The sequence below is a fragment of the Alexandromys fortis genome, unplaced genomic scaffold, assembly GCF_014885135.2.
Source record: "Alexandromys fortis isolate MF-2015 unplaced genomic scaffold, M_Fortis_MF-2015_v1.1 scaffold_39, whole genome shotgun sequence".
NCBI classification, from domain to species: Eukaryota; Metazoa; Chordata; class Mammalia; order Rodentia; family Cricetidae; genus Alexandromys; species Alexandromys fortis.
In genome coordinates this window covers 12,354,321-12,381,189 of record NW_026067918.1, presented here as the reverse complement: position 1 = coordinate 12,381,189, position 26,869 = coordinate 12,354,321, and the positions used below count along the sequence as shown (strand labels likewise).

The following is a 26,869-nucleotide window of genomic DNA, read 5'->3' as shown; positions in this document are numbered from 1 at the left end:
TTGATTAAGGCACAAAACTTTGAGGAAAGCTTAGGTGAGATGTTGCTGTCTCCTGAGAGAACAGCAAGTGAGATCCGTCCAGCATAAACAACCCCTGTCCATCATAGGCAACCGCAAACAGAATAAAAAACAAACCATAAATTTAGAGGATGATGAAGAGTGTCTGCCTAGAATACAGAGTTCCAACAAATATGAAAGACAAAAGGAAACAACCCAAGAACAGAGGCTGTGTGGCTAGCAATCAGCAGCACCCACACGTATTCAACAGGTTCCAGGGAAATCTTAGCTGTATCAAATGTCCCTTTCCCACACACAGCCAAGGCAGCGAGGAGGAGGCATGGGGACAGAGAGAAGACCCATCTGATGCTGCCCTGCACACGAGGAATGAGGAGGGGACAGACAGACACCTAGCAGCACTGGTGGTTACTCAAGGATGAATCTTCAGGAAACAGGGAAAAGCACATGCAGTAGATCAGGGCAAGGGTCCAAATCCAACAAGAAAAACCACTGGAACCCTATGCCTATGCCCAATCCTAACCCACCAAAGTCCAAACCCAATGTCTACAACTGAGGGAGTCCACATCTACCAAAAGGAAGAATCAAGACCCCTATATTTTCACCCACAGGATGGCCCCAGTGCATCAACTTAAAACCAGCTGGGACCCATGCTATGGTTTGACTTTGAAAGGTCTGTAAGAGACTCACTTGTTTCAACATCAGTCTGGTGTGGAATATTATTTTAAGATAAGTAACATTTGTTTATGTAGGGTTAAGCCCAGCCCATTGGGGGCGTGTTCGCCTCGGGCTAATGTTTACCTATAAATCTGCCGGGAATGCACCCACCCTTCCCTTCTGCTTCCTGTTCTCCCCGGAACCGTGGTATGTAAGTCTATTTCCCCATTAAAGCTGTATATATTTTTTACATGTTTATTCTGTGGAACATTTGTTTAATGATACAAAGATGTGTTGCATTCTTTTATGTTGCATTTGTTTAACTCAGTGAAGCTGTGTTACTTTGCCTGTCTAAAACACCTGATGGTCTAATAAAGAGCTGATCGGCCAATATCAAGGCAGAAAAAAAGAGAGGCAAGGCTGGAGAAATCTAGGAAGAAAGACCAAGAAGGGAGCGAAGAAAGGAGCAGGGAGGATTCCAGGGCCAGGCACCCAGCTACACAGCAAGCCACTGATACGAAGTAAAAAGGGGTACACAGAAATACATAAAGGTAAAAGCCCAGAGGCAAAATATAGATGGGATAATTTAAGAAAAGCTGGCTAGAAATAGGCCAAGCCAAGGCGGGGCACCCATAAGAAGGAATAAGACTCCATGTGTGCTTTATCTGGGAGTTGGCGGTAGGCCCCCCCAAAGAGCAGAGGAAAAGAGTAAAAAATCAACAACTATATTGGTGTCCAGCTGGTGGACATGGGGAACAGTTGAGTGACTTGTGGTCGCTGGGTAGTGATGGAGGAAGGTAATTAGTTAATTATAATAAACCAACTGCTTGGCCTCATAGCTTAGAACATAGGTGGGTGGAATAAACAGAATAGGATGCTGGGCGGAAGAGGAAGTGAGGTCAGACTCTGCTCTGCTCCCAGAGAGAGCCGACAGCTCGGGAGCAGAGACACCATGCTCAGCTCTCCAGGAGAGACTCGACAACTCTGCTCTCTGGAGCAGAGACACCAGGATGGACGGAGGCTAGACTCTTCTCGGTAAGCGCACCTTGGGGTGCTTACACACATCATTAGAAATGGGCTAGTCCAGGTGCGAGAATTAGCCTGTAAGGGCTAGAGTTCATGAGCCAAGCAGTTCTTAAATGAATACAGTTTGTGTGTTGTTATTTCGGGCGTGAGCTAGCCAAGCGGCCGGGGTGTTGGGGACGCAGCCCCACCGCTTCCTATTTCAACAGGGTAGGGTTTGAGGGTTATAGCTTGGTGCCACTTCTGGCCCTGGTCTGCACTTCCACATGGTGCCATGTAACACAGAGCAGTTGGACACTCCAGCTACCATAAGTTACTTTCTACGATGGCATGAACCAAAACAGGAGCTAGGGAGATGGCTTGGTGCATACAGTGCTTGCTGCACAAGCACGCAGAGATTTCTGGTACCCAGGAAAAGTCTGACACAGTGGTGAGTGTCTACATCCCCAGCACCATGGGGCAGAAACTGGAGGGTTCTGGAGGTTTCCTGGCCAGACAACCAAGCCAAAACAGCAAGCCTAGATTCAGAAAAGACCCTGTCTCAGCAAAATAAGAGGAAGAGCAACTGAAGACCCTCCACACTGACCTCTGACCTCCACATGCACTCACTTAAGACCATACAAGCACACACATACCCCAAACACAGATACACACATACACACACACAATGCTATGTATATGTTCAATAAGCTAAAATAAACCCGTCCTCTCTGAAATGACTCTGTCTGCAGATATGATCTGATATGACACAACCAGAGAATAGGAAGCTTGGATTCCTCTGTGCCCTGGAGTCAGAATGTAGAAGAAAGGATGAGAAAGGCATGAGATTATGGAGGGCACACAGGGCTCCCAGGGCTTCCAGGGCTCCTTTCCTGAGTCCCAGAGTTCCTGGTGGTCCATGATACCATATTCCTTTAAAATCTGCCTTTTCTTCTAACTTTGCTAGCAAGATAGTTTAGTAGGTTGCTGTCAGGCCTGACATCATGAGTTCAGTTCCCAGGAGCTACATGCTAGGAGGAAGGAACTGACTCTCGAAAGTTGGTCCTCTGACCTCAAATGTACGCTGTGGCCTGTGAGCCCCTCCCACACCCTGCTCGTATTTAGAATATATGATACAAGTGGAATCCACGACTAGAAATGGAGAGAAGATCTAAAGGGTACGTAGTCTCTATGAGGAAAGCATGGCACTACCCCTGCAGAGGGAACTAAACGGGGTCTTGTACTTCAGGCCCCTGTCCACTGCCCGCCCAGTCCTGACCCTATGGAGGGCGCCACTGAAATCTGCACTCACTTTTGCTGGAGCCCACACCTCCAGAGCTCCCCGTCCTGTGCAGCAGAGAAGCGAGGCCCGTGTAGCAGGCTGCTCAGCACAGACATGAACATCTTGCCCACAGAGTGTGACAGGCACTCCTCAGTTCAGACGGGGCAGTCATCCCCTCCTTCCACCATCTACTCTCTGGCTCAGGGCACCCTTAGACGCTGAAGTTTTGACCTTCAGGAAAGCTCAGGTGTCACCCAAGCAGCATCTGGGCATCAGCTCTTTGGAATACTCAGAACACCCAGGAACCAGAGAGAGACTGCCGCTGTTCACACTGGAAAGACTGCACAGGAGATCCATCCATATGAGCATCCCACCTGTTACTGAGGACAAAACACCCACACATGGAGTCTTACGATTCTTTCATCAATACATCCTCCAAAAGAAATGGCTCCTCTGCCTGATCACCCTCAACCAGGACCCTGGCTGCTGGCCTGCGGCGTGTCACCTGTCACTGTTCTCCAAAAGCTGAACGGGTGAAACACCCAGGGTTCAGCCAGCAAAAGCTATAGGCAGGAGACCTCAGGGGACGCCCAAACTGACACGCCTTCTAGGGAAGGAGAGTGGAGGCTGAGGGCAGGCCCACCTTGTTGAAGACCCAGACTTCTCCATTCACCGTGGGCCTGGGCACCCCGTGGCCATTATAGTGGAAGAGGACCCGCTCCTCCTTGGCGTTCCGGCGCAGGGATGTACAAAGCTTCTTTACTTCATCGACAGTGGGATCGAGGCTCTGCTTGTACCGAGCCTGTGGTAGAAAAAGAAAGGAGATACTTGTCACACACTGGGAAGGGCCAGAGAGATCCTCCTCCTGGATGCTAAGCTACAGGGAGCAGCTAAGGACACAGGTGGCCCTAAGCTTTTGCATTAAAAAGTGAGGACCCGCTGGAAGAGAGTGTGGTCATGTGGCTGTTTTCACTAACAACATTAACACTGGCTGTCACATGCCAACACAAGTCAAACACAAGAAGGGACCCTTCAGGAAGAGACTGCCCTGAAAACCTTCTTAGAAGCATAGAGAATTTACTCAAGCAAGGGCCTGCAGCACACACAGCAGCAACGGCAAAGTTATAAAGAGATGGAAGCGGTGTCTGACTCCACACAGTCCTCTTCCACTGCTCAGTGGACACTGAACACCTAGGGATAAGGTCCTGAAATGAAGACCAAGGCCTTTACAAACACAAACAACAGAGATGACTAAGAAAACCCCAATAACAAAACCAGCTGGGAGATAGCTCAGGAGGGACGGTGTGGAGCCTCACTGTGGGAACTGGCCAGCACACCAGGGAAACAGATATAGGACACTCAGCTTTCCCCAGAGCCAGTCCCACATTCAATACAACCGCAGCAATCATCTAGCAAGGTACTTATGAAATTAAACAAGCTGATATGCAAACCCACACAGAGGACAGAAAAGACGTGCAAGGAAAACTAAGAAAACACAGAAAAACTAAGAAAAGGGAAACCCCACAGTTGGTGTGGGACAACCTTCCTAGAAGCCCCAAATCCTGCAGGGCGTCTAATTATGATGATATGATTGGGGCTCAAGACCCCAGATGAGAGAACCTCAGCACAGAGACACCAGAGTTTGAGCCACACACCTGGGCTTCTCAGGAGTAGAGCTGGGGACCAGGGCAGAGATGAGTCGGTAATGCACCGAGGGTGCTGAAGCCAATGGTGGGGGCAAGGGTCTCCGGTTCCCTCCATTTATTCTGTGCCTTGCACTTAACTTTTAATGGTAAATTCCCGGTAAAGAACAGAGCCTGGTGTCGTAGAGGATCATCACAGCACTAGAGCACACCAAATAATTCCAGGCACCAGGACCATGTTCTCTCTAAAACTACAGCAGACCCCACTAGAAAAACAGTGAAAGGTCATATGATCTGATCTTAAAAAGTAATGTATATGTTTGCATATAATGCAGCTCAGGAAACTTGCACTGTTTGATTTCTAAGAAGAAATAGCACAATGGATGGTAATACCTCGTTTATTTTTATTGTTTACGATAAGTTTTGGTTATCCTGGGTCCTGCCTGGTGTTTCCATATGCGTTTTGAAATTGCCTTTTTAATTTCTGTGAAGAATTGCATTAGAATTTTGATGGGGGTTGCACTGAATATGTAGATTGCTTTTAGGCAGGATGGTAATTTTCACGATATTAATCCTACCAATCCATCAGCATGGGAGGCCCTTCCATCTTCTGGTAAATTCTTCAGTTTCTTTCTTCAGTTCTTACAGCTTTCATTGTACCAAATTAGATTTCATTTCCTTGGTTAGATGGAGTCCACTGTTTGGGTTTTGTTTTTTAATCTATGGTAAAGGAGATTGTTTCCTTGATCTCATTCCCACTATGTTTGTTCTTGGTATATAGGAAGGCTACTGAGGTTCGTGTGCTAATTTTGTATCCTGCTCCCTTGCTGAAGGCAGCTGACTGTCACTCTTGGTCACCTACAGCCAAGGGTGCAACACTTCCTCACCGCGCATGGAGAGATCAAGTGGCTGCTTTGCGTCACCCTGCTGTCTAGCACTCATAGTGGAAAGGAAGGCGCTGTGCATTCTGAAAAGCAAGGGCGGTCACCAGCAGTCTGACACAGCTGTGCACCCTGCAAGCTACAACAGCACCTCGCCTGGCAAGATATGCCAGGATACAATACTGTCATGAATGTTATATTTATGAACCTTATGTTTTTCATTGGATTTAAAATCCACTCTACAAGACAAAAACCATGTTTGTTTCCATTAACTGGGCCCAAATCCCAGGGCTGGCTAGGTCATAGGCCCTACTGAAAAGTCTAATGCTATTATTATTCTGCTAAAGGACTGTAACGAGTGTAACAAACTGCTCTCTACTTTCTTATCTNGGGGGGGGGGGGTGAGTGGAACCAGCAGTCCAACCTCTGAAGGCCACAGAAGAGGGCAACTGCTCCTCCCTCTCCTTTTAGGAGGAAACACTGGTAAACAAGAAGCTCCGCCTCTAACATGCCCAAGGGCATGGGGTGGAGTGCGCATTTTTTCAAGTGTCATCAGAGAAGTTTCTTTTTGCAATAGATAGCAGTTAATACAGAGACCCAGACTCGGGGTTCAGCGTATAAGGGACAGTGGAGAGCTCGGCTCCAAGTGAAACATCCACCACATTCTTCCTCTCCGAGGTTCAAGGGTCATTGGGAACAAAGTGTTAAGAATCAAAAGAAGTAGATATCTGAAGCACACTATGTTTGCTGGGCACAACGGTGCACATGCTGGCTCACAGTGGCTAGGGCTACAGGAAAGACCTGCAGGATCAGACCAGCCAAGGTCCCAGCAAGGGTGGGAAGGAGCTCAGTAAGTCCCACCCCTATCTGAGGAGCTCTGGGCAACTGATGGCTGACAGGGAAGAGAAAGTCCATTCTCTTCAGTGATGTAGGCCAAGAGGCTGCCAACTCTCCAACAGATGATCTCAAATCCAAGCACATTCAAGCATCACCAACTGGACTCAGGAGGTATTTAAAGGGGAAAAAGTGCATAAAAAGTTGGAAGGGAAAGGTAGTCGGGTAGGACAGGGAAGGAATTGGAGGGAAAGGAATAGTAGGAGGCAGATTTGATCAAAACACACTATATGTATGTATAAATTTATATAATGGTAGGAGTTGTGCATTCTGGTTCAATCTCACCACTCAGGAGACTTAAGTAAATTCAAGGCCAGCCTGGTACACAACAAGACTCTGCCTCAAAATAAATGAATGAATGAATGAATGAGGGAGGGAGGGGAAATACACAAACAAAACAAAACAAAGACTGTGACTTGATGTTACTTAAAAAGACACAGTGGGCCGGGCTGTGGTGGCACACGCCTTTAATCCCAGCACTCTCTGTGAGTTCGAGGCCAGCCTGGTCTACAAGAGCTAGTTCCAGGACAGGAACCCAAAAAAAAAAAAAAAAAAAAAAAAGCTAAGGAGAAACCCTGTCTCGAAAAATCCGAAAGAAAGAAAGAAAGAAAGAAAGGAAGGAAGGAAGGAAGGAAGGAAGGAAGGAAGGAAGGAAGGAAGGAAGAAAGGAAGGAAGAAAGAAAGAAAGACACAGCGTGTGCATGGAGCATGAACAGAGAAGGGAGCCACAAAAACCCAGTGCCTTTGTGGATGAGGTTGTGACCATGACACAGCCGGGGTCGGCCAGCACCCACCGAGAGAAGAGCAGAAAAGAGGCTAGGGGTTAGAACAGGAAGCAGGGAACACCGTGAAAGTTCTGAAGGTCACCGAGCCTTTAGCGAGAAAAGGTTACACATGAAAGGAACAGCAGAAACGGAGTCCAGCCCCCCCCACTGATGACCATGCTTGGCCTCCCCTATGGACATCTGTGAGGACAGGCAACCTTCTGAGACATGGTTCTGGGCACTAGAACACACTCATCTGCTCCCTCCTAGGACAACTCACAGCTATGGCCTTTAAAGACAGTAGAAATATGTTCATGGAACCAGAGGTGATTCACTAAGTAAGAAGCCCCTCTCCCGCCCCAGGGTGGACTCTCTGGAGAAGGAGCGCATGGACGTAGACAGAGGCACCAAGCAAAACCACCTGAAAGTGAAAACCCTTTGGAGTTTCCGAGATGAGAATCCGCCAGCGCCTCACTGACTTACAGGGTCCTCCCAAGATCACTTAGCAAACTACTTCCTGTAGTGATATTTTGTTCACGTGTTAACAAAGCCTGCCTGAAGATCAGGGTGCAGAGCTAAAGCACTAGAGGCCAGGGAGTGGTGGCGCACAGCTTTAATCCCTGGGCACAGGCGGAGCTCTAGTTCAGGGTAACCCTGGGCTAAAGACTGAATCTGTCTAAAAGAGAAACAGCACTCACACAATCCTTTAATCCTAGCACTAGGGAGGTGGAGACAGGAGTGCTATGGCTGAGTGGGGAGAGAAATATAAGGAGGGAGGAAACAAGAGCTCACTGCAGTCTGAGGTTTGGTGGAGACAGATGGAGTCTGGAGATGCCGTCTGAGGACAGGATCATCCCTTTGGTCTGAGCATTGGTAGAGGTAAAAGAACTCTCTAGTGTCTGGCCTCTCTGCTTCTCTGATCTTAAACATTAACCCCTATATCTGACTCTGGGTTTTTAGTACTAAGACCAACTAGAATTCGTGCTACCCCTCCATCGGTATGGAGCCATGATGGAGGCTGAAGTCACTACTGCAGATGACTAAGTCAACTATTTTCATAGACTGACTTAACTGGTTGGTAAAACGAGAAATAAACAAGCTGACCACCGAGGGTGCCAGCCCCGGTCGTCCGTGCCGGTATGTAAGAGCTTGAGAAAGCTGAGGCGCCACAGGTCCTTCCAGGCTCTCTGAGTTCTCTGCTCCATTAAGCAAAACACACTGGAGTCGTATACAAAGCACTTGGCAGGGCTACTCGCAGGGCTGGGCAAGGATCAGGGTCCAGCAAAGCGCAACTCCTCTCAGGGTTTCCTCACTCAAGACCAGAATGTAGCTCATAAAAGAAAACAGGGCCTGCAGAAAAGCTAACCCACAGCAAAAGGTCCCAAGCACAGGCTCAAAGCCCCCATGGGAAGAGGTACTCAGAGAAGCACAGCGAGGAGGGCAGGGATGCTGATGTAGGCCTAGGCAGGTGGGCATCACTGCCTGGGAGACCTCCAGCCACATCTTCCGCATGCTTGGAATAGCCTGCTGGGGCCTCTCTGAAGAGGGTGATGTCTGAGCAACCTGACATTGCTCACTGTCCACTGTGTACAAATGACTGAATCAAGCTACAGACAATGTGGGGCAAGCACTACTTACAATTCAGTATGTGCCCTTCAATACCGGGTGTGTCTGGTTCTCTACAGCATGAGGACACACTACCAACAGCAAGGTTGTTCAGTGACACCAGATTGCTAGTGACATTAATTATTATAATTAGCGAAGGAACGAATCAAAATGACGAACATCAAAGTGACACCAAGTGAATGTCACTACAGCTCTGTAAAGTGCTGTGGGAAACAGCACTTGGATACAGGGCAGTTATGGTGCTTGGCTGCAAACCTGCACAGCAGAAGACTGGAAAGAGGCTAGAGTACAGCGGCAAAGCCAGTGTTTACCATGCACGACCTCCACTCTCAGGAGAGTTAAGAGTGGTTGAATCAGGGGCTGGAGAGATGGCTCAGAGCAGGGATGAGTTCAATTCCAAGCAACCACATGGTGGCTCACAACCATCTCTAATGAGACCTGGTGCCCTCTTCTGGCCTGCAGGCATACATGTAGAGCACTCACCTATAAAATATAAATAAATAAAATTTTAAGAGCTAATGAAAAAAAGAATGGTGGACTTGTTCTTAGCTCATCACTGAGTTTCATTGTGTCCTTGAGTAACATTGCTTAAGACACAGACTCTGAATTCTGAACATTGTTGTGGGATATTTTGATCAGACTCTGACACTCCTGAGACCGCCAATAAAACTGACCTTGAATCAGAGGGCAGAGCCAGCTACTAGCTGACCAGAATCAACCATAACAGTTTTGAAGTACCCAGAACACATAGGGACACAGGAAGTAGTTGAGAAGAGTAAGAAAGATTCTCAGCCTTTGGATTGAGAAAAGAGAGAAGGAGGAGAGGTAGAGGGGAGGTGAAAAGAGAAGGCAAGCGGACCAAGAGAACCAAGAGAGCACAAGGCTGAGATGGCAGGGTGATATAGGACAGAGAAGCTGGGGAAAGGAACAGAAAAGCCTGGACTAGAGAGTTTTAGGGCAGGGGCCACCAGCACTGAATGGGCGTGGTGATCAGCTCGGTATGCTAACAGACACCACAGGAGCCATTTGTCTGGATTTCTTTGGGAGCTGACAAAGAGTTGCCAAAAAGGGCTCTGAATGATACTTATTCTCTTTGTGAAAACACAGGAAAAGCAGAAACATTTCTATTTACTACCAAGAGAACTAGCAGGGAAATCATAAACCAAATTCCAGTCATCTTAGAGGTTTGCAAGCCTTGGAGGAGGCCAGGTCCCACCAGCAGAGCCGCCTCCTGCTGTTAATACAAAGTGCAGCCAACAGAGGCTTGTAGTCCATGGTGGGCGTGAGAACTGAGAGAAACACTCTACCAGGAAGAAATGGAGAAAAGGGGCCTCTTTCTCCTTTATTGAAGACTCTTAGTGTAGTGGGGAGATGTGAGGCCAGCAGAACAGGAAAGGAAGGGAAGCTGCTCATCAGAAGAGAAGGTGTGGTGACAGCAGGGGCTGTGCTTCCCCTCCAGCCCTGGGGTTACAAACACTCACTTTAACAGCTTTCTCTTCCCTCAAAATCTTACCGGGAAACATGAATAAAAGGCTAATTGACCTTCGTGCTATGCTCATTCCTCTATTTGCTGAAATCCCCTGTACATTATGTACGACACCAAAAGGCCCAGACACCATCACTGCTCATGACCACATGTGAGAACTAAAGTTATGGTTTAAGTTTTAATTACTGTACCTAAGAGATGCATAAAACAAAATGTCTCTCACCTGTAAAAGTACAGACACTTCCTGAATGCTGGAGGCTGTTTTATGTAAGATTGTAAGCCAAGTGTTTCCACTCCCCTAAGTAAGTGTTTGACCCCATTGAACAGGGGTGTGCTTGATCACTTGTAGGTGTACGGAACATAGCCATGAACTATGTCAGGATGAATGCCTGCCCCTGATGGGATGTAGGCGGGAATACACAGGCAGGAAGTATGTCAGGATGCATGTTTGTCCAAGATTGGACCTGGTGAGAAATGTATCTTTATGGATTTGCCTTTACAAGCAAAAATGGACTTGTTGGCATTTTCTGGGAACCCAGGAATGGACCTGACCAGAGTCCACCATCCTGGCCAGTATTTAATTAAAGCTTACTTCAAATTTAGCTTAAAATTGTGGCAATAGTTTTCTTCTCACCTGGTGGGACTAACACATGCTCTTGGAGCACACTTCCTTACCATCTGTAACAATGACTGCCCACACATCAGTGGGCACACTCACAGCCCACGTCCTATGTCTTACAGCACAACCATAAACAGTGCGTATTCTCACAAGGAGCCAGAGGACGTAATGCCTCATGGTTCCCAGCATCTCTCATTAAGGTCACCAGTTCTCATCCCACCCCAGTCTGCCCTTCAGCGGGCAGTGCACACTCTGCTCCTTCACAGCAGACTCGCTCACAATCAATCAGCTTCCAAAGCCATGAGCTGCAGCTGACCGAGAAGGGAGTGTGCAGGACTTCAGCTTTCTGAGCAATGGGACAGAGGGTAGGGAGCCAGCTCAGCTGAAACACCGGCATCAGTGGCCATCACGTGCCTTGTGACAAACCACAGAAATACCCCGCATAAAGCCAAGCATGGTGGGGGTGGGGGTGCGGGGGCTGCAGAGGTTGATGGATCTTTGTGAGTTCAAGGCCAGCCTGGTCTACAGACTGCCTTCCAGGACAGTCAGTCAGGGCTACACAGAGAGACCCTGTCTCAAAAATGGAAGGAAGGGAGAAAGGGAGGGAGGGAGGGAGGGAGGGAGGGAGGGAGGGAGGGACGGACGGACGGACGGACGGACGGACGGACAAGACTCCACAGAAAGTAAAGAGAGCACTCCAGAATGAGACCAGCCCAGCCGTCCAGGAGCCGTGTCCATCTGCTACCCAGTCCAGGTTCACGTGGACCTTCCGTCTCTCGTGAAAATGCTGGGCACTCCTGGCTTTCTGCCTACCTCTCTTTCTTCTTTTCTGTCGCAGCAGATTTTCTTGCCTCTGTGCACTCTGCACAGCTATCACACTGCATTTGTAACATCACAGCTCTACCGAAAACTCACCCATTGCCTCCAGACACTACACCTCAACAGGCGTGTTATTCTCCAAAAGCACACCCAAAGCCACAGAGCTGAAGTCACGCCACGATCTTAATAAAATTAGGGATTCGTCATTTCTGACCTTGGCTCTAGCGAGGTCTTATCTTGTGCAATTGCAAAAAAAAAATTTAAAGATAAGAAAAAAAGCATCAACCTCATTTCAAACCTATCACACTGAGAGGACACATTAATGGACCAGCATGAAAGGCACTTTGGATATTAATAATGTGCCTCCTGGGGGTTGACAGGAATTAATTAATATTTTTAAGGGCTTTGAAATGAGAAACAGTAAATTAAATGTCACCACACCACGTAAGGTTTCATTTCAAAATGAGGACGCCTGGATAATGGCTCTTTGGAGTGAAAGACTTCAGGCAGGTGAAGCATTCAGTGGTTTGGGGAATCTCATTGGGCACACAAAACAACAAAACAAGTTTCTAAAGTACTGCCTGTTGTCCCAGGCGTCCCTCCTGAAAAGCCAACTCTTAGGATATAATAAAAACAGTCATGGGGATTCTGGGACCTGCAAGAGAGGAAAAGAATATAGAATGAGTAACTCAGGACAATCGGAAGAAAGCCTGGGGCTCTGGACTCTACTTTCTCCCCAGTGGTGTCCCTAGACAATCACCTTCCTGGGTGACACCATGCAGCTCCACATTCAGAAAGGGTTCCTGGGATGGGGTTCTGCAGGCCCTCTCTGACTCCTGCTCCCACAGGCTGAGAGAGCAGGCCACCATCCTGTAGGAAGGCAAGGCTGCCATGGTGCAGGAGGCAGCTGTGTGAGCCCTTCATGAACTCGGGATGCAGTGATAAGCCTGAAAAGGCCACAGTGGGAAGAGACAGAGCAAGGCTGCACTCATTGAATGTTCTCCTGACAAACCGTCAAGCTGGGCGAGGAAACCTGTGCAGCAGTTGCAACATGCTTACTTCCTCCACAGGACTTCTGCCACCACTGTCCTGTTCAACTTCGACTGGGAATGGACCCTATCTTTGCCAGGTGTTGTCTGTCTTCTCTATTTCTCCCTTCCTTCCTCCTTCCTAATAAATGAACCACCTGGAGTAGCGGCACTAGCCTTTGCACTTGGGAGGTTGAACCCAGGGGCTCAGAGCCATGACATTTCCTTAGTGTTGAGGGTTGTCTTAAACAACCCAGTGTGGCTGCGTTAGAGAGCAGCAATGAAGCAGGCCCTCTGTCACTACTGCCAGGTTCCTCTGCAGGGGACACACTGCCTGGACAGCTGATCTCTGCGCCAAGGCCATGGACTCAGCGTGGACAGTGTATGAAGCACAGGCCCCCACACTTGTGCCACAGAACCCAGATCACACACTATTCAACACAGTCACGAGTCAAGCCCCTTCCCCATCTCAGCCCTCCAGCCCTAAGTAGCCAGACAATGGCTATGAGCCACATTGTGTGTCTGTGGTGAAGAACCAGAAAAGCCTTGAGGGAGCAAGCAGGAGAGTGCAGCTTTGAAACAGCACCTGGTAAAAAGCCATAAGGACTGTTTTTTCTTCCAGATAAGGGCAGGGCCTACAATGCACTCCACAGGTCAGGTCATAATCTGCAGAAACCTCTCCAAGAGTAGAGAATAAGGGGAAAAGAACAAAAGGCAAAAATCAAATGGTGGCCAAGCAGACTTGTGGGTCTGAGTATGAGAGGGTACAATGAGTATCTTGCCAGTAGAGCTCACTCTAGGCATTCCTGTGGACCACGCTGGGGGCTTGAGCCCACCTGTGGGGCTGCACGGCTTCTGACACTAGTTTACATTACTTCACCAGCCTTAGCCAAATGTCTTCATTTCCCTTCACTGACAACCAGAACAACCTGGATTTCTACCACAAGGAAGAAAAGGCCATCGCTGCATGGGGCCACACACAGGGTCTCAGTTGTGTGAGCCTGGCAGACCCATCCAGTGGGTTAGCAGCAGCCACACGGACGCAGAGGGAGAAGGCGGCAACCCTTGGGGTTCCACCTCGGGTCTGCCCCAGAGAGCAGCTTCACATGGTTTGTAGAACCGTCTCTCTTTCCCTTATCATTATTCACCAACAAGTCTGCCTTCCTTGACTGGAAAAAGAGGCAACAGTCCAAAAGCAGAAATCTTAGTTTACAGGTCAGGCTACTCCACGCCTAAAGAAAAGGGTTCCCTTCAGCTCCTCAGACCTGCTGGCAGGGGCCCCGCACTGACACAGGACATACAGACACAGGACACACCGTTCTTAGCTAGCCCTGCCCTGAGGTTTCGGCAGGCAGCACCTGCGGCGTGCTAGGTGTCACGACTGCTGGCTGCAGTGTGAAGGACAGCCTGCAACCATTCCTTCCCACAGTCCACAATGGAAGAGCTCTGAGTTTGAGTAAAGAACAGAGCTTTCATTCCAAAGTGGACCTTGGATTCTAATCTGATAGATAGAATGCCTACCCGCTCCCCCCCCCCAAAAAAAACCCACTGAGAAGAAAATCATGTGCATTATGCCCACCATTAATACAGAAAAGAAAAATACTCCTTTGAAATTTTTGGGGGAAAAAGAAAAATACAAGTCTCACATACATACCACACATTACTGGTATATACGTGTGGGGGTTGTTGGCTAGAAAACAGGATTAGCAGTCAGATTTCCCTGACTTGTTTAACTTGAAATCAGGAAAACTTTACACAACTATAAAATGAAGTTAATTTCATTTTAAAAGAAGACCTTAAAAGTTGTAGACAAGGGGCTGGAGAGATGACTAACAGTTCAGGGCACTTGCTGCTCTGTAGGAGACCTAAGCCTGGGTCTGAGCATTCACACCACATGGCTCAGAGCTACCTGTAACTCCAGTTTCAGGGAATCCAAAGCACTCCTATGGCCTCTACGGGCACTGCACACACACACACAGTGCACGCAGGTACACTCAGACGTACATACATACACAGAGTAAAATTTTAATTTTTTTTAGATTTCATGCATATGACTGCCTGCCTGAATGTACATACATACATGCCTGGCACACGCATAGGTCAGAAGAGGGAATCAGATCCCCTGGAACTGAACTGAACACATGGCTGTGAGCTGCCATGTGGGTGTTAGGAACCGAACTCAGCAAGTAAGGAAACAAGAGCAGCAAGTAAGCTTAACCACTGAGCCGTCTCTCCACTCACCAAATAATTTTAAGTTGCAACCATTTTCAAACAAATGGATTTGGTTACACATCCAGATAGCTGCTGAGAAGACAGAAAGCGCTCTCCCAAGGGCCCATGATACAGGGCAAAGTGCCCGCACCTGAGCCTGCCATCAAGGGGAAAGCAGGCACTGAAGGAGCAGTTCTCAAGACCACTGGTGGGAGTTGCCATCATCTCTGAAATTAGTGCAGTTCCGTGTTAAATGGAAGCTGGGCTGCTGGTGTCCATGAAACACCTGGACACTCAGAGGAGGAGAGAGCACAGCTTCCATTTAACACGGAACCATGGGGTCAAGGAGAAATCTTGGGAGTCCTCAACCTGAGTGAGCAAGGGCTCAACGTGCATTTTATCTCTAAAGCTCAGAGAGGGGCTGAGGGTGGGTAATGCACACCCTCGGGACCTGGATTAAGCTTTCTAAACACCACATCCCACTAAAAAACAAAACAGGTACTCCTGTTTTTAGCAAATGGCAAGACACAGTGAGCATCAATTATTCCCAAATTCAGAATGTTTCTGAACACTAAAGAGTTTGGCCACACATGTGCCCACACCCTTACTGGTTACCCGTGAGAACCAGTATTACTTTGAAACTAGCATATCAAGGACAGTAAGTATTGACGTTGGCTGTCCTCTTTCTTACGCAGGGACTTGGAGCTATCCAATGAGATCAGAGGAAGTGTATGGAAACTCCCTGGTTAACCGCAAAGGGGGTGGCAGCCAGGCAATGGCTGCTGGGAGCTTCTCACAGTACAAGCAGAAGACAACCCATGAAAAGAAGCTTGCAATGCCACTTCCGAAGCACCCTGGTCACCAGAATCAGCACAAACCTCTAGGTTCACCTGCCATACTGAGGAGCCCCAGGGACAGATGCCAGTGTGGTTTACCACTGGAGTAGGCGTCAACAAAACCCAGACCACATTAAATTCCAGGAAGCTCAGAAACTCATTTCTTAGACTGGACATGGAATGGACCGACTGATAGATTAGCAGAGTACACAATTCCATCAATGATGCCCTCGTCTGTGACCTATACAAATCGACTGTTCACGATTGAGGAGTCAATTATTTTTAGAAAAGAGACGAAATGACATGACATCTGGAATTGGCTCCAGAGTGAGCCAGGTGAGAAGATGGGAAACAGGTGGGTGACAGAAGGCTGAGGACTGAGGATGGGCACAGGGAAATGGCCCAAGAGGAAAGGTTTACAAATATATGCAGAGAAAGCTACAAACATAAATTATAGGCAAATGAGTAGACACCCAGACGTTTCCCTGCTTCTGCCTCTGAGCAATGGGAAGACAAAGACGGGCAGACTAAATCTGCTTACAGAAAGCACTTTCCAGGGTGTGCCCAGATATTTTAGGGAGGAGTCCTGATAGGTAAAAAGCTTTAAAGTGCTTTTAGCAAAAGCAGACTGTACAGGGTAGCTGTCTGTCAACTTGACACAACATAAGAGTCATCTGGAAAGAAAGAACCTCAATTGAGAAAATGCCTCAACCAAATTGGCCTGGGAATCTGTCATTTTGTTGACTGATGGTTGATACAGGAGGCCCAAGCCGCTGTGGGTGGTACCACCCTGGGAAAGTGGTCCTGAGTTGTGTGAGAAAGCAGGCTGAGCAAGCCATGAGAAGCAAGCAGTACACTGCACTCCTCCCCAGCTTCTGCTTCAGCTCCTGCCTCACCTTCCCGCCTTGAGTATCTCAGTGACCAAGTATGTTCTGAGAACTGTAAGATGAAATAAACCTTTCCTTCCCAGGCTGCTTTTTGGACATGGAATTTATCAGAGCAACAGAACCCTAACAAACACTGAGACAGGCAATACTGAGAAGGATTAGCACACTCCAGAAACACATTTTATGCGTGCACACGGCTACTGGTGTGCTCAATACTCATCTCCAGGACTGCACACAAGAAGACGGTGTGAGTGTGTGAGGGAATCAGCACTGCCAGAAGCACCTCGGGTTTCTCTGCACAGCACACATGGGAAACACCCAGGGCTCCTCAGTCCCAGCTGATACCTGACGGCGGACGGGGTCCTGGAAGTCAGCAGCAACTGACTGATAATGGACGACTGAGGCTGAGACTCGCGCATCGGCTCCTCCACTGCTCTAGAAAGAGCAGGTTTGCTCGGCTCACACAGCGGTGGTTAAGACTTAGAAGTCAAGCCTGGTACCGACTACTGCTCCAGAGCAGAGCCCTCTCCACACAGGATTACACTGTCTTGTGAGTAAATAAATCACTTATCACAGACTAAGAGGTGTAGATCCAGCTTCTCTGAGAATAATGCTGCCAACGGAGACATAAAAGCGCCTGTGTTCATTTCCTGACCAGCTGGTAGCTGTCTGAGGACAGAAGATTATTTACTGACTCATAAGGTCATCCTATAGCCTTAAGAAGGCTGCAGACTGCTCTAGGCACATGGTACATTTGACCAAGGCTTGGAAGAGCCGGGAGCGCTATTGTTAGCCCAAATCCAGAGTGCCTAATTGACTTGCAATAGATGAGACCCATAAAGGCCATGTGTTTGTGTTTTGCATTATTAGCCATCATGAGGTCACTTCCAGCCCATGCACACCACTATCCACTACAGCATGGCTAGGGCCATCAGCTGACTTCAGCTTCCATAGCTGAGCTTGAGTCCATCTGTGCCCCTGCTGTAAGAGAAGAACAAAACCAGAGTAGCAAATTAGCCGGGTGATCACCCTAGTACCTTTCTGGTCCTTCTCAAGAAAAGCTGGCCAGGCAGGCCCACAAGGGCCAGAAGTAAAGCTTCTGGAGCAAACGGGCAGTGGCCAGGTGAAATGTGTGGAGCTGGAGCAGCTGTTTTATCATGAGACAACACCCAAGCAAACAGATCGCTCACAAAGAACCCTGACTGCCAACCGCTTAAACATCCCCTGCTGTCACCACAGATGCTGCTGTTGATCCACAGAGATCAGGTAGAATGGGTGTGAGAGCACACACTTGGAGCCGTGGCAATTGTGATCTTAGCAACTGTGATCTTCTGTGACACTGGGGGAGGGGAGGACACAAAAAAAGCACAGCCTTTGTGAAGAAGTTAACATATAAAAACCCTCCAAGCACTCACAGGGGCTATCTAATACCTGTAAGCAAATGCACCCCCAATCACCCTGTTCTTCCTCGTGGTGGGCACAAGCTCTCAGCCCTCTGCCCTTTCTATGCCTTTCCTACAGACTGGCCTCTCCTAGGTTGCAATCTTGTGCTTTCAGGGGCTTCAGGAGTCAGCTGCTGGGGTCATCTTCCAGCACCGATTCCACCAGACATTCCTCCAATCTGGGGCACCCTTCTGAATTCCCTGTCTCTCTGAACACACTGACTTACACGTACTGGGGAAAAGTGAATGCTCTTCTTTATGTATCAGAAAATCCCAAACATCTACATCGCCATAAAATTACAACTTTCAGAACTCAGAAATAGGAGCCAAGAGCATAGTGAGGACTGTACATAGTGATTTGAATCAGATCTGGAAGCACTGGGCACTGGGCAGAGGACCTGCCTACTCTGAACACAGCAGGAGACCATGAGGCTTCAGGAAGCCATGCAGCTGTGCAGACCCCATTTCTGAGCTGCTGTGCTGCATGCTACAACATGAACATAGTAAGGCAGGCCTGCACCTCCAGGCTACTCTGAAGAGGCACTGACCCTCTGCCTTCCTTTCTTCTAAAACAGTGATTTGGGGACTGTGCTATGACATGTGACTTCAGCGTGCATGAGCAAGGAGTGCACCAGCGACCTAGCACCACTGACACGGGTAATGAGTGTGGGAGACAGCAGAGATGGACGCTTTGCCCCCACTCCATCAACAACTGTACCAACAGTGCAGAAACCACGGTACATTCACAAAGGAAACACAGCACAGGCGGCACCCAGGTCTACACAAAGCCGTGCGGAGAAAGTGGCTGGCTCCTCAGAATGAAGGACTAAGATGCAGTCACCACGCTGTGAAAGCACAGGCTGCACAGGGATCCACGTGGCTCTGAAGGAAGGCTAGACTGAGGATCCAAGACAAGAGGGGACACCTGGCAAAGAAGTTACCCTAAACAGGCCTCTTGCAGAGACAGTGCCCGTCCTGAGGTCTTCGGGAGAAGCAGACCACAGGCCTTGTCCACGGGAACAGCCTACAGAAAGGCAACTTAGGTTCCTCTCTGCTGAGCTAACAGAGCAGAGGAGCAGCCATCAGAACTAACTAGAACTGGCAGGTGCAATAAGCCATGTGATGTTAGCCCTCATGGCCCCGCTTTTAAGGTTAAAATAAATTACATTTAAGAACCCAAAGCAGAACAGTCTAGTCTCAACTGCGGCAGCCTGCCTCTGTAGGAGCTAGGCAAGACCAATTCTTTCTTGGTAAACACGTGGCCTCATTCGTCCAGAGTCTTTCCAACCTTGCCAAGAAGAACACCTTCTCTTCTAGGCAATGGACACACTGCAGGGAAGACCAGACTCTGCAGATGAACTGAATTCAGAGTGGTGAACCCAGTTCTCTTCTTCACTCACAGCACAGAACATGGGTCCATCTGCCCTAACCTACAAACTGGGCACCACCGTGCACTCGAGGGACTGCTGTAAGGATATGCTATGTTCTCGTGTGGCAAGTGCTGGCACCACATCTAGGCAAGAGACATCCAAAATACATTTGCGCTAAATCACATCTCTGTATTAACTGCACTTCTGTCTTGTTTTGTTGATAGAGTCTCACTATGTAGCCTTGAGCAGCCTGGAACTCTTGGAATCCACCTGCCTCTGCCACATTGAGTGGTGGAATTCAAAGTGTGTGCCACCAAGCCTGGTTTTGTATCAACTCAGTGAGACATGCGGTCTCTGGCACACCTTGTCAGCGCTGATGTCATGAAGAGACGTACAGGGTTGAATCTGTATTTGTCCCAGAGAAACTCCCAAGGCAGACTCCATGATCCTGAGAGGAATGACCCCTAGCCCCCAGTCCCCAAAGTCTGTTCTCAAGGTGGTTTCTCTTTTGATCACTACTAGAAAAGAGCCCACAGCCTGAGGCAGCTGTGCACACATGGAGATGGAGTTATCATTCAAGAATACAGAGAATGGGAACAAAGCCATGCAAGACAAAACAACCGCTCGCGGTAAAACTATGGCAGTGGCCATTCGCTGTCAACTGTTTTATACTAAATATAAGGAAATATAGGTCGACTTTATTGATACTAAAAAAAAATTGGGGTTAGGGATAAGAGACACATGCCAGCGCATGTGGTAGTCAGAAACTTTGGACTCTGCATGAGAGCTCTCTACGTGCTACTGAGGAATGTAAAATGGCATAGGATGCTATCCTGAAAAAACTTGACTATATATATAAAAAAAAAACTACCATGCACATTGATGGCCCAGTGATACTGTGATTCACCTTGAGACACACCCTCCACAACAGGAACCCAGTGCGCTAGAGGGCCTGTGCATCCAGCTCTGTGAATGCTAAGGTCCCCAGAAGGAGTGTGAGTGGCTCCCAGCAGAGTGCAAAGGAATGTGTGCAGAATGATGTCTTTTTGTAAAAATGATCCAAAGAAAAAAGATTACTAAAACACAAGAAAGACAGATAAACCTGAAGCAATTAGACCCAGGGCAGGTGGGAAGGGGGATGAGGAACAGCACAACTCTGTGCATAACTTTTTATGCAGGTTGATGTACAAATCTCTATTAATATTTTATAAATTCAAAATCTATAATTCAGGTCAGGGGTACAGTCCAATAGTACGGTGTTTATCTGGCATGCCCAAGGCCCTGCGTGCCACCCCAATTCTATAAATTATTATTATACTAAATATTACTATTACTACTAGGACTACTACCACTACACTGAAAACATGGGAAGGAGCCACAAACTGGGATACAAAAGAAAACAAATGATTAGTGCCAAGCATAACAACTCACACCTGAATCTCAGCACTTGGGAGACTGAGACAGGAGGATTCCTAAGAGTTTGAGTCCAGCATAGGCTACAGAGTAAGAACCTCAAATCCCTTTCACTCCACACCCTCCAAATGATGCCACACACCTTGCCAATAAGCAACACAGGGCACTACAGGCAGAAGAGGAAAGCAAGCCTGGGAACAGAACCATCACCCCAGTCTAGACATGGCCCCACAGTGGCAGAGGAACAATAACCATCACCCCAGCCTAGACATGGCCCCACAGTGGCAGAGGAACAGTAACCATCACCCCAGCCTAGACATGGCCCCACAGTGGCAGAGGACAGCAGTATGAATTCAGCTTGTATTCTGAGTGTGAATCCAGGTTGATCCCAGTAAGCATATCTCAAGAACCTCAACTCAGGCACACCTTCACCACAGGTGATACTCATAGGCTCCAAGGATGAGGACTGGACTTGTCTGGACCAGCCGGGTGTCCTACTATATTCATCTAAATACCTGCCAGGCTCATCAGATGTGAGGTAGGATGTGAATCACTTGCCAGCATTTAATAAACAGCCATCATTTGTGTAAACTTAGTCTCTCTGCAGTGCTAACAGCAAAGATTCTCCCTACATTGTTTCTTAACATCCAGTTAATGCAGTACTCAATAAAACGAATGAAATAAAACCGAACCTCTCAAAAGTATAGCAAACCATGCCATACTTGTGGGTCTTGTATTATGTTAAGGGTCGGTTAAGCTACGTTACTGCACTCCCCTCCACGGCTCCCCCAACTGCCCCACAGCCTGCTGTTAGCAGGCACACGGTCGAAGCAGGGCTGACATGTGCCACCAGTCTGGGGTCAGAGCTGGCCGTGCACAATATAAAGAGACCACGCAACGAGAGACACGGTCACCAGGGTACAAGAAGACGCTGGAGCCGCTAGGCCAGATAACATTGGTGTCTCTATGGCACAGGCACTCTGCTTATTATCTGGTCTGAGACAGCTCTTAATGATGCTCTTCTCCTAAAGAGCTACCGATTCTAAATCAAAACCAACACCAGTTACTCAATTCTGGTGTCTGTGGACCACATTTTCCTGAGATTAGCTGGTCCTTTGAAAAATATAACAAAGCAGGTGCCAAGTCAGCCTCTGACCTGCATGGGCTCGACTCCAGCAGTCAGACCACACCATGCGACAAACTGGAGACACCATAAACAACCAGCCCTTGGAACACATGGAGTGGGTTAGGCACACAGCTCAGCCCTGGGGAGACCACTTAACTCATTTGCTGGTTTGAAAGAAGTGTGTGTGCATAGTAACAACCACAGCAGCCACACCTCATGTGTGTGACATGGGATCTTACAGGTCTTCAGAGTGGCACATAAATCATAGAAGAACCTGGTCTCTGCTAGGTCACTAAAGTCCCCTTGGACATGACATACAACACAGATCAGTGTCATCCAGTAACCCACGTGTCTGTCGGAGGGCAGCACAGCCATATTCTTTCATGCTCTCGATTAGGACCAAGGGAGGTGGGTACTTCCTTCCCAGATGCCCAGCTAAGACAGCAGATGGCAGAGGCTACTGTTATGAAGACACAGAGAAAGGTGGCGCCTGGCTAGGGCACACGGGTGTGACTGGGCAGCTGGACAGATTCCCGTTGCAAACGTGACTTTCACTTACTACAGGCAGCTTCCTCTGGCACAGGCCCAGGAGTCCAGGGGATCAGAAACATTTCCGTTTAGGGAGCCTGTGCACAGTGAAGGGCAAGAAGCCAAAGAAGCCAAAGAATGGATATTTGTAAGAAGGAGAGAAGGGCCAAGAATGCAGCCATGAACCAGGACAGAAATCCCAAACTCAGCAAACAGTCCAGGGATCTCAGGGATAGCTCCAGGGAGGAAGAAGGGTATAGATTTGGAACAAGTTTTGAAGTAGATAATTTAATGGCAACATCTACAGTGGAGGGTCAGAAAGCCAGAGCCTTCAGCTGTCCACAGAGCAAGCAGCAGCTGAGAGCTAGAAGGAGAGAGAGAAATGGTCTGATTTGTCATGGAGGAGAGCGAGGGTTAACTCCAGGACATCTGCCACCTGGGCTCTTTCTCTGGCTGAGACATCAGACAGCCAGGGCCGCTCCAGCACCGGTTTGCTGCCACACTGCCTGGACAATAAATGCAGATTTGGGCCCAACACATTGGGGAACTGTCAGAAAAGGGAAGAGCACAGGGCAGTGATGACAAATGTGCCACACTGAGTGACAGACAAACAGACAATCTACTCAGAAGGCACTGAAACTCCCACAGGTCAAACCCTTCACAACATCCTTTAACCCAACCTGCCTTAAACTGGATTCAAGTTAGTAAATAAGTTATTTTTACCACAATAAACATTAGTAATGTTCAGGCTCAAAAAGTAAGAAACTAGAAACAAAAGAAACAGTATGACAGAAATCCTCAATTTTGAATATCCATAAAGACATTGTGCTGGCTATTTTCACATCAACTTGACACAAGCTAGGTCATCAAAGGAGGAAGCCTCAGTTAAGAAAATACTTCCATGAGACCTTGCTGTAGGCAAGTCTGTAGGGCATTTTTCTTAATTAGTGACTGGTTGGAAAAGGCACAGCCCTTAGTGGATGGACCACCTGGGTTGGTGGTCCTGGGTTCTATAAGAAAGCAGGCTGTGCAGCTTATGGGAAGCAAGCCAGCAAACACCACTTCCCCATGCCCTCAGCATCGACTCCAGCCTCCAGTTTCCAGCCCTGTGTGAATTCCTGCCCTGACTTCCTTCAACTGCCAACAGTTGATTTGGAAGTGTAAAGCTTTTCCTTACAAGAACACAACTGATTACCACTGTGAAACCTCCCTATGAGGCTTAGACTGAAGGAGGGAGCTTGCGACTGTCTCGCCCCTGCCTCCAGCCCCAACTCTGCCCTCCGGGAAGTACATTCCAGCCCACAGTGAAGATTTTCTTAATCACAGGGGAAAAAAGTAGGAAAGGGGTGACCAACAGGGCCTGTGAGTGACCAGGGAGAACAGAGCTCTGCTGGATGAAGCACCCCAAAGAGTCACTTCACCATAAACACCAACAACGCATGCACAACGAGACAGCAGCAACAACACGGGCAACAGAAAACATCTCTGAAAGATTCTAATCCATGCAGAGGGAGAAACTGACAAAACAGATGAGCGCCTAATCCTGTGGTGGCTCTGGGAGGCTTGTCTGACCCCCTGCGCTAGACAGTGTGAAAGAGAGAAACCATCCACTCCGAGGGCACAGTCCCTGCTTACCAGCCGCCTTCTTCTTTACTCTGTGACTGCACGCATGCTTGAGTGTGTGCTTACGCAGACCAGAGGTTGACTGCGTGTCTTTCTTGAACATTCTCCACCTTGTTTTCATTGAGACAGGGTCTCTCACTAGACTTGGAACTCACTAGCAGCTAGACTAGTTGGCCTCCTGTCTCAGGCTCCCAGCAGGGGGATTTCAGGCCAGTACTATCTATCACACCCTGCTTTTGAAGAGGGTGCCAGTGATCCTAACTTAGGGCCTCATTCTTGTGCAAGCACTTTTACCACCGAGCCAATCATCCAAACCCCTTTCTATTTTTAAGTAATTTTCAATATTCAGAAACATGGTAAATCTAGTACAGATTCCCAAGTGGAACTCAGTCGTCCCGTCCACCTGCCGAAGCATGCACACTTACAGTGGCATCAGCTGGCTGGGGGAGACGGTGTAGCTTGCTGTACAAGCACAGAATCCTTGGAACCTTTTTAAAGCCAGCCATGGTGGCTCATGCCTACAATCCTAAATCTCGGACGTAAAGACATGAGGATCCCTGGGGCTCAGTGCTCAGTTAGTTTTGATAAATCAGTAAGATCCAGGCTCAGTGAGAGACCACGACTCTAAAAACAAGGAGGAGCACGGCAGCCCGCGTGATGAAGCCTTGAAGATCCTTAAAGGATCTGAGGCAGCCTAGTCTAGTCTACACAGTGAGTTCCAGTGAGTGTGTGGTGGTTTGAAAGAGAATGGACATTCCCCCCCCCCCCATTTATTTGAATGTTTGGTCCCTAAATGGTGGAACTGTTTGGGAAGGAATAGGAAGTGTTCCTATTGGAGGAGAGGTGTCACGGGGGGGGGGGGGGGNGGGGGGGGGGGGGGGGGGGGGGGGGAACTTTAGGGTTTCAAAAAGCCCACGGCTATGGCCAGGTCTTGCTCTCTCTGCCTCTCAGCTACTGCTCCAGCACTATGCCTGCCTGCCACCTTGCTTCCCACCATACTGTCATGGACTCACACTCAAACTGTAACAAGCCCGCAATTAAATGCTTTCTTTTAAAAGTTGTCTTGGTAATGGCGTCTCTTCACAGCAATAAAGAAGAGACTAAGACGCAAGGCAATTTCCTTAGAGGACAAGATCAGCACCTCTGGGGAACAAAGCAGCAGACATATTTCCTAGGGCTTAAAGTTTTCTAAGACAGGATGTCTCTGTGTAGGCCTGGCTCTCCTGAAAATCATTCTGTAGACCAGGCTAGCCCAGAACTCCAAGATTCGCCTGCCTCCACCTCCTGAGGCTGGGATTAAAGGCATGAGCCACCACACCTGATTTGGATTTTTTTTTTTTTTAAGTAATCAGGATTCAGGAGCAGCTTCCAAAGAAAATGACATCAAAAAACAGACTGTAAGTGTGAACAGATGCCAAGAGGCAAAGGAGACGGGCCCAGTAAAGCTGGGGGAAAGGTCAAGAACACCAGAAAGTTCACCGTCAGGCTGAGTCAGGGGGACCATGAGAACGAATGCAGGAGCAGGGAGTGGGACCACATAAAGAGCAAGTTTTGCGCTCTGCTGAAGAGTGACCTTTGCACCAGAACCAGGAAAAGTCGCTGAAATGCTTTAAACAGATGGAAGAGTCCCCTGAAGTGAAACCTACAATGTCCCCAGGGTGGAAGAAGTGCCATGGTTAGGGAAAATACAGTTTTTAGAGTTACTCTGTAGTATTCAGGCGTGGAGGGACAAGTTCTGGGAGCTTGCAAAGCGCAATGCTCCTGGCAGTCAAAGCACGGTGTGAGTCAGGCAGCGTGGTGGCACACGGCAGTACACCACCGCTAAGACAGCAGAGTCACTCAGCGAGACAACAGCATCACACGCAGCCTGAACAGCACTGTGAGTGGCATGCACCTCCCAACTTTCAAGTGTCTCCCAGCCCTGCCTACTCTGCTGACTTCTACCACAGAGGATGCCCAGAACTGTGAAACCAGGTTCCCGGGTCTGCCTGACGAGAGCTCACATCTCCCTGCGCCTCCATTCCTCACAAGGGATTGAGCCGAAGGCTGCCAAGGCAGGTGAGAGCCCTGGTCCCAGTGCTCTGGAGGCACGTGGGGTTGAGGGCATCACCTTCGTGTGAGCCACTCCACAGCCTCCTGCACTTAGGTACCTTCATTCTCCTCTAAATTCAACTTCGCAGACAGCTCCCAGTACCTCCGCTAACAACCTTCCAAATACTGATTCCACTGCTCCTCAGTGGCGGGCCACGGGCTTTAGCTGTGGTTCCAACCTAGCAACCTACCCCCAAACAGGAAGAATTTCACATACAGAATTATACTATGGCCCAAACCTTCCATTCCTTTAAGACAGCTTTCTAAACCTCTGGAGAAAACCAGTATTTATGTATCTAACCTACAACAGTTTAGTGAGTCTCCAAGCAATCTTCTCCCTTAGAATTCTCTGGAATGCTAATAATAAAGTCAAGACAGGTAATTTCCCAAAATCTGCAATATAATCAAAATGGTTATGGAAGGAAGGAAGGAAGGAAGGAAGGAAGGAAGGAAGGAAGGAAGGAAGGAAGGAAGGAAGGAAGGAAGGAAAGCAGGAAGGCAGGCAGGCAGGCTGGCTTGCTTTGAGGGACATAAATCAGAAAGTGTCAGCCTCGCTAGCCAATGAGCTCCAGGGAAACAACCTGTCTGCAACCCAGTGCTGAGGGTTCAGGCCCCGCCATGAGTTG

The 26,869-nt window shown here is 48.4% G+C and overlaps 1 protein-coding gene across 4 annotated transcripts in view; it reads right to left on the bottom strand.

Moving 5' to 3' along the window:
- Rptor (regulatory associated protein of MTOR complex 1) overlaps positions 1 to 26,869 on the bottom strand; it is a 283,595-nt gene that overhangs the window by 169,132 nt on the left and 87,594 nt on the right. For all 4 annotated transcript variants that reach the window (XM_050140239.1, XM_050140240.1, XM_050140241.1 and 1 more), the window contains one exon: positions 3,600 to 3,758. In XM_050140239.1, coding sequence (XP_049996196.1) covers positions 3,600 to 3,758 — 159 coding nt within the window. The remainder of the gene's footprint in view (positions 1 to 3,599; positions 3,759 to 26,869) is intronic.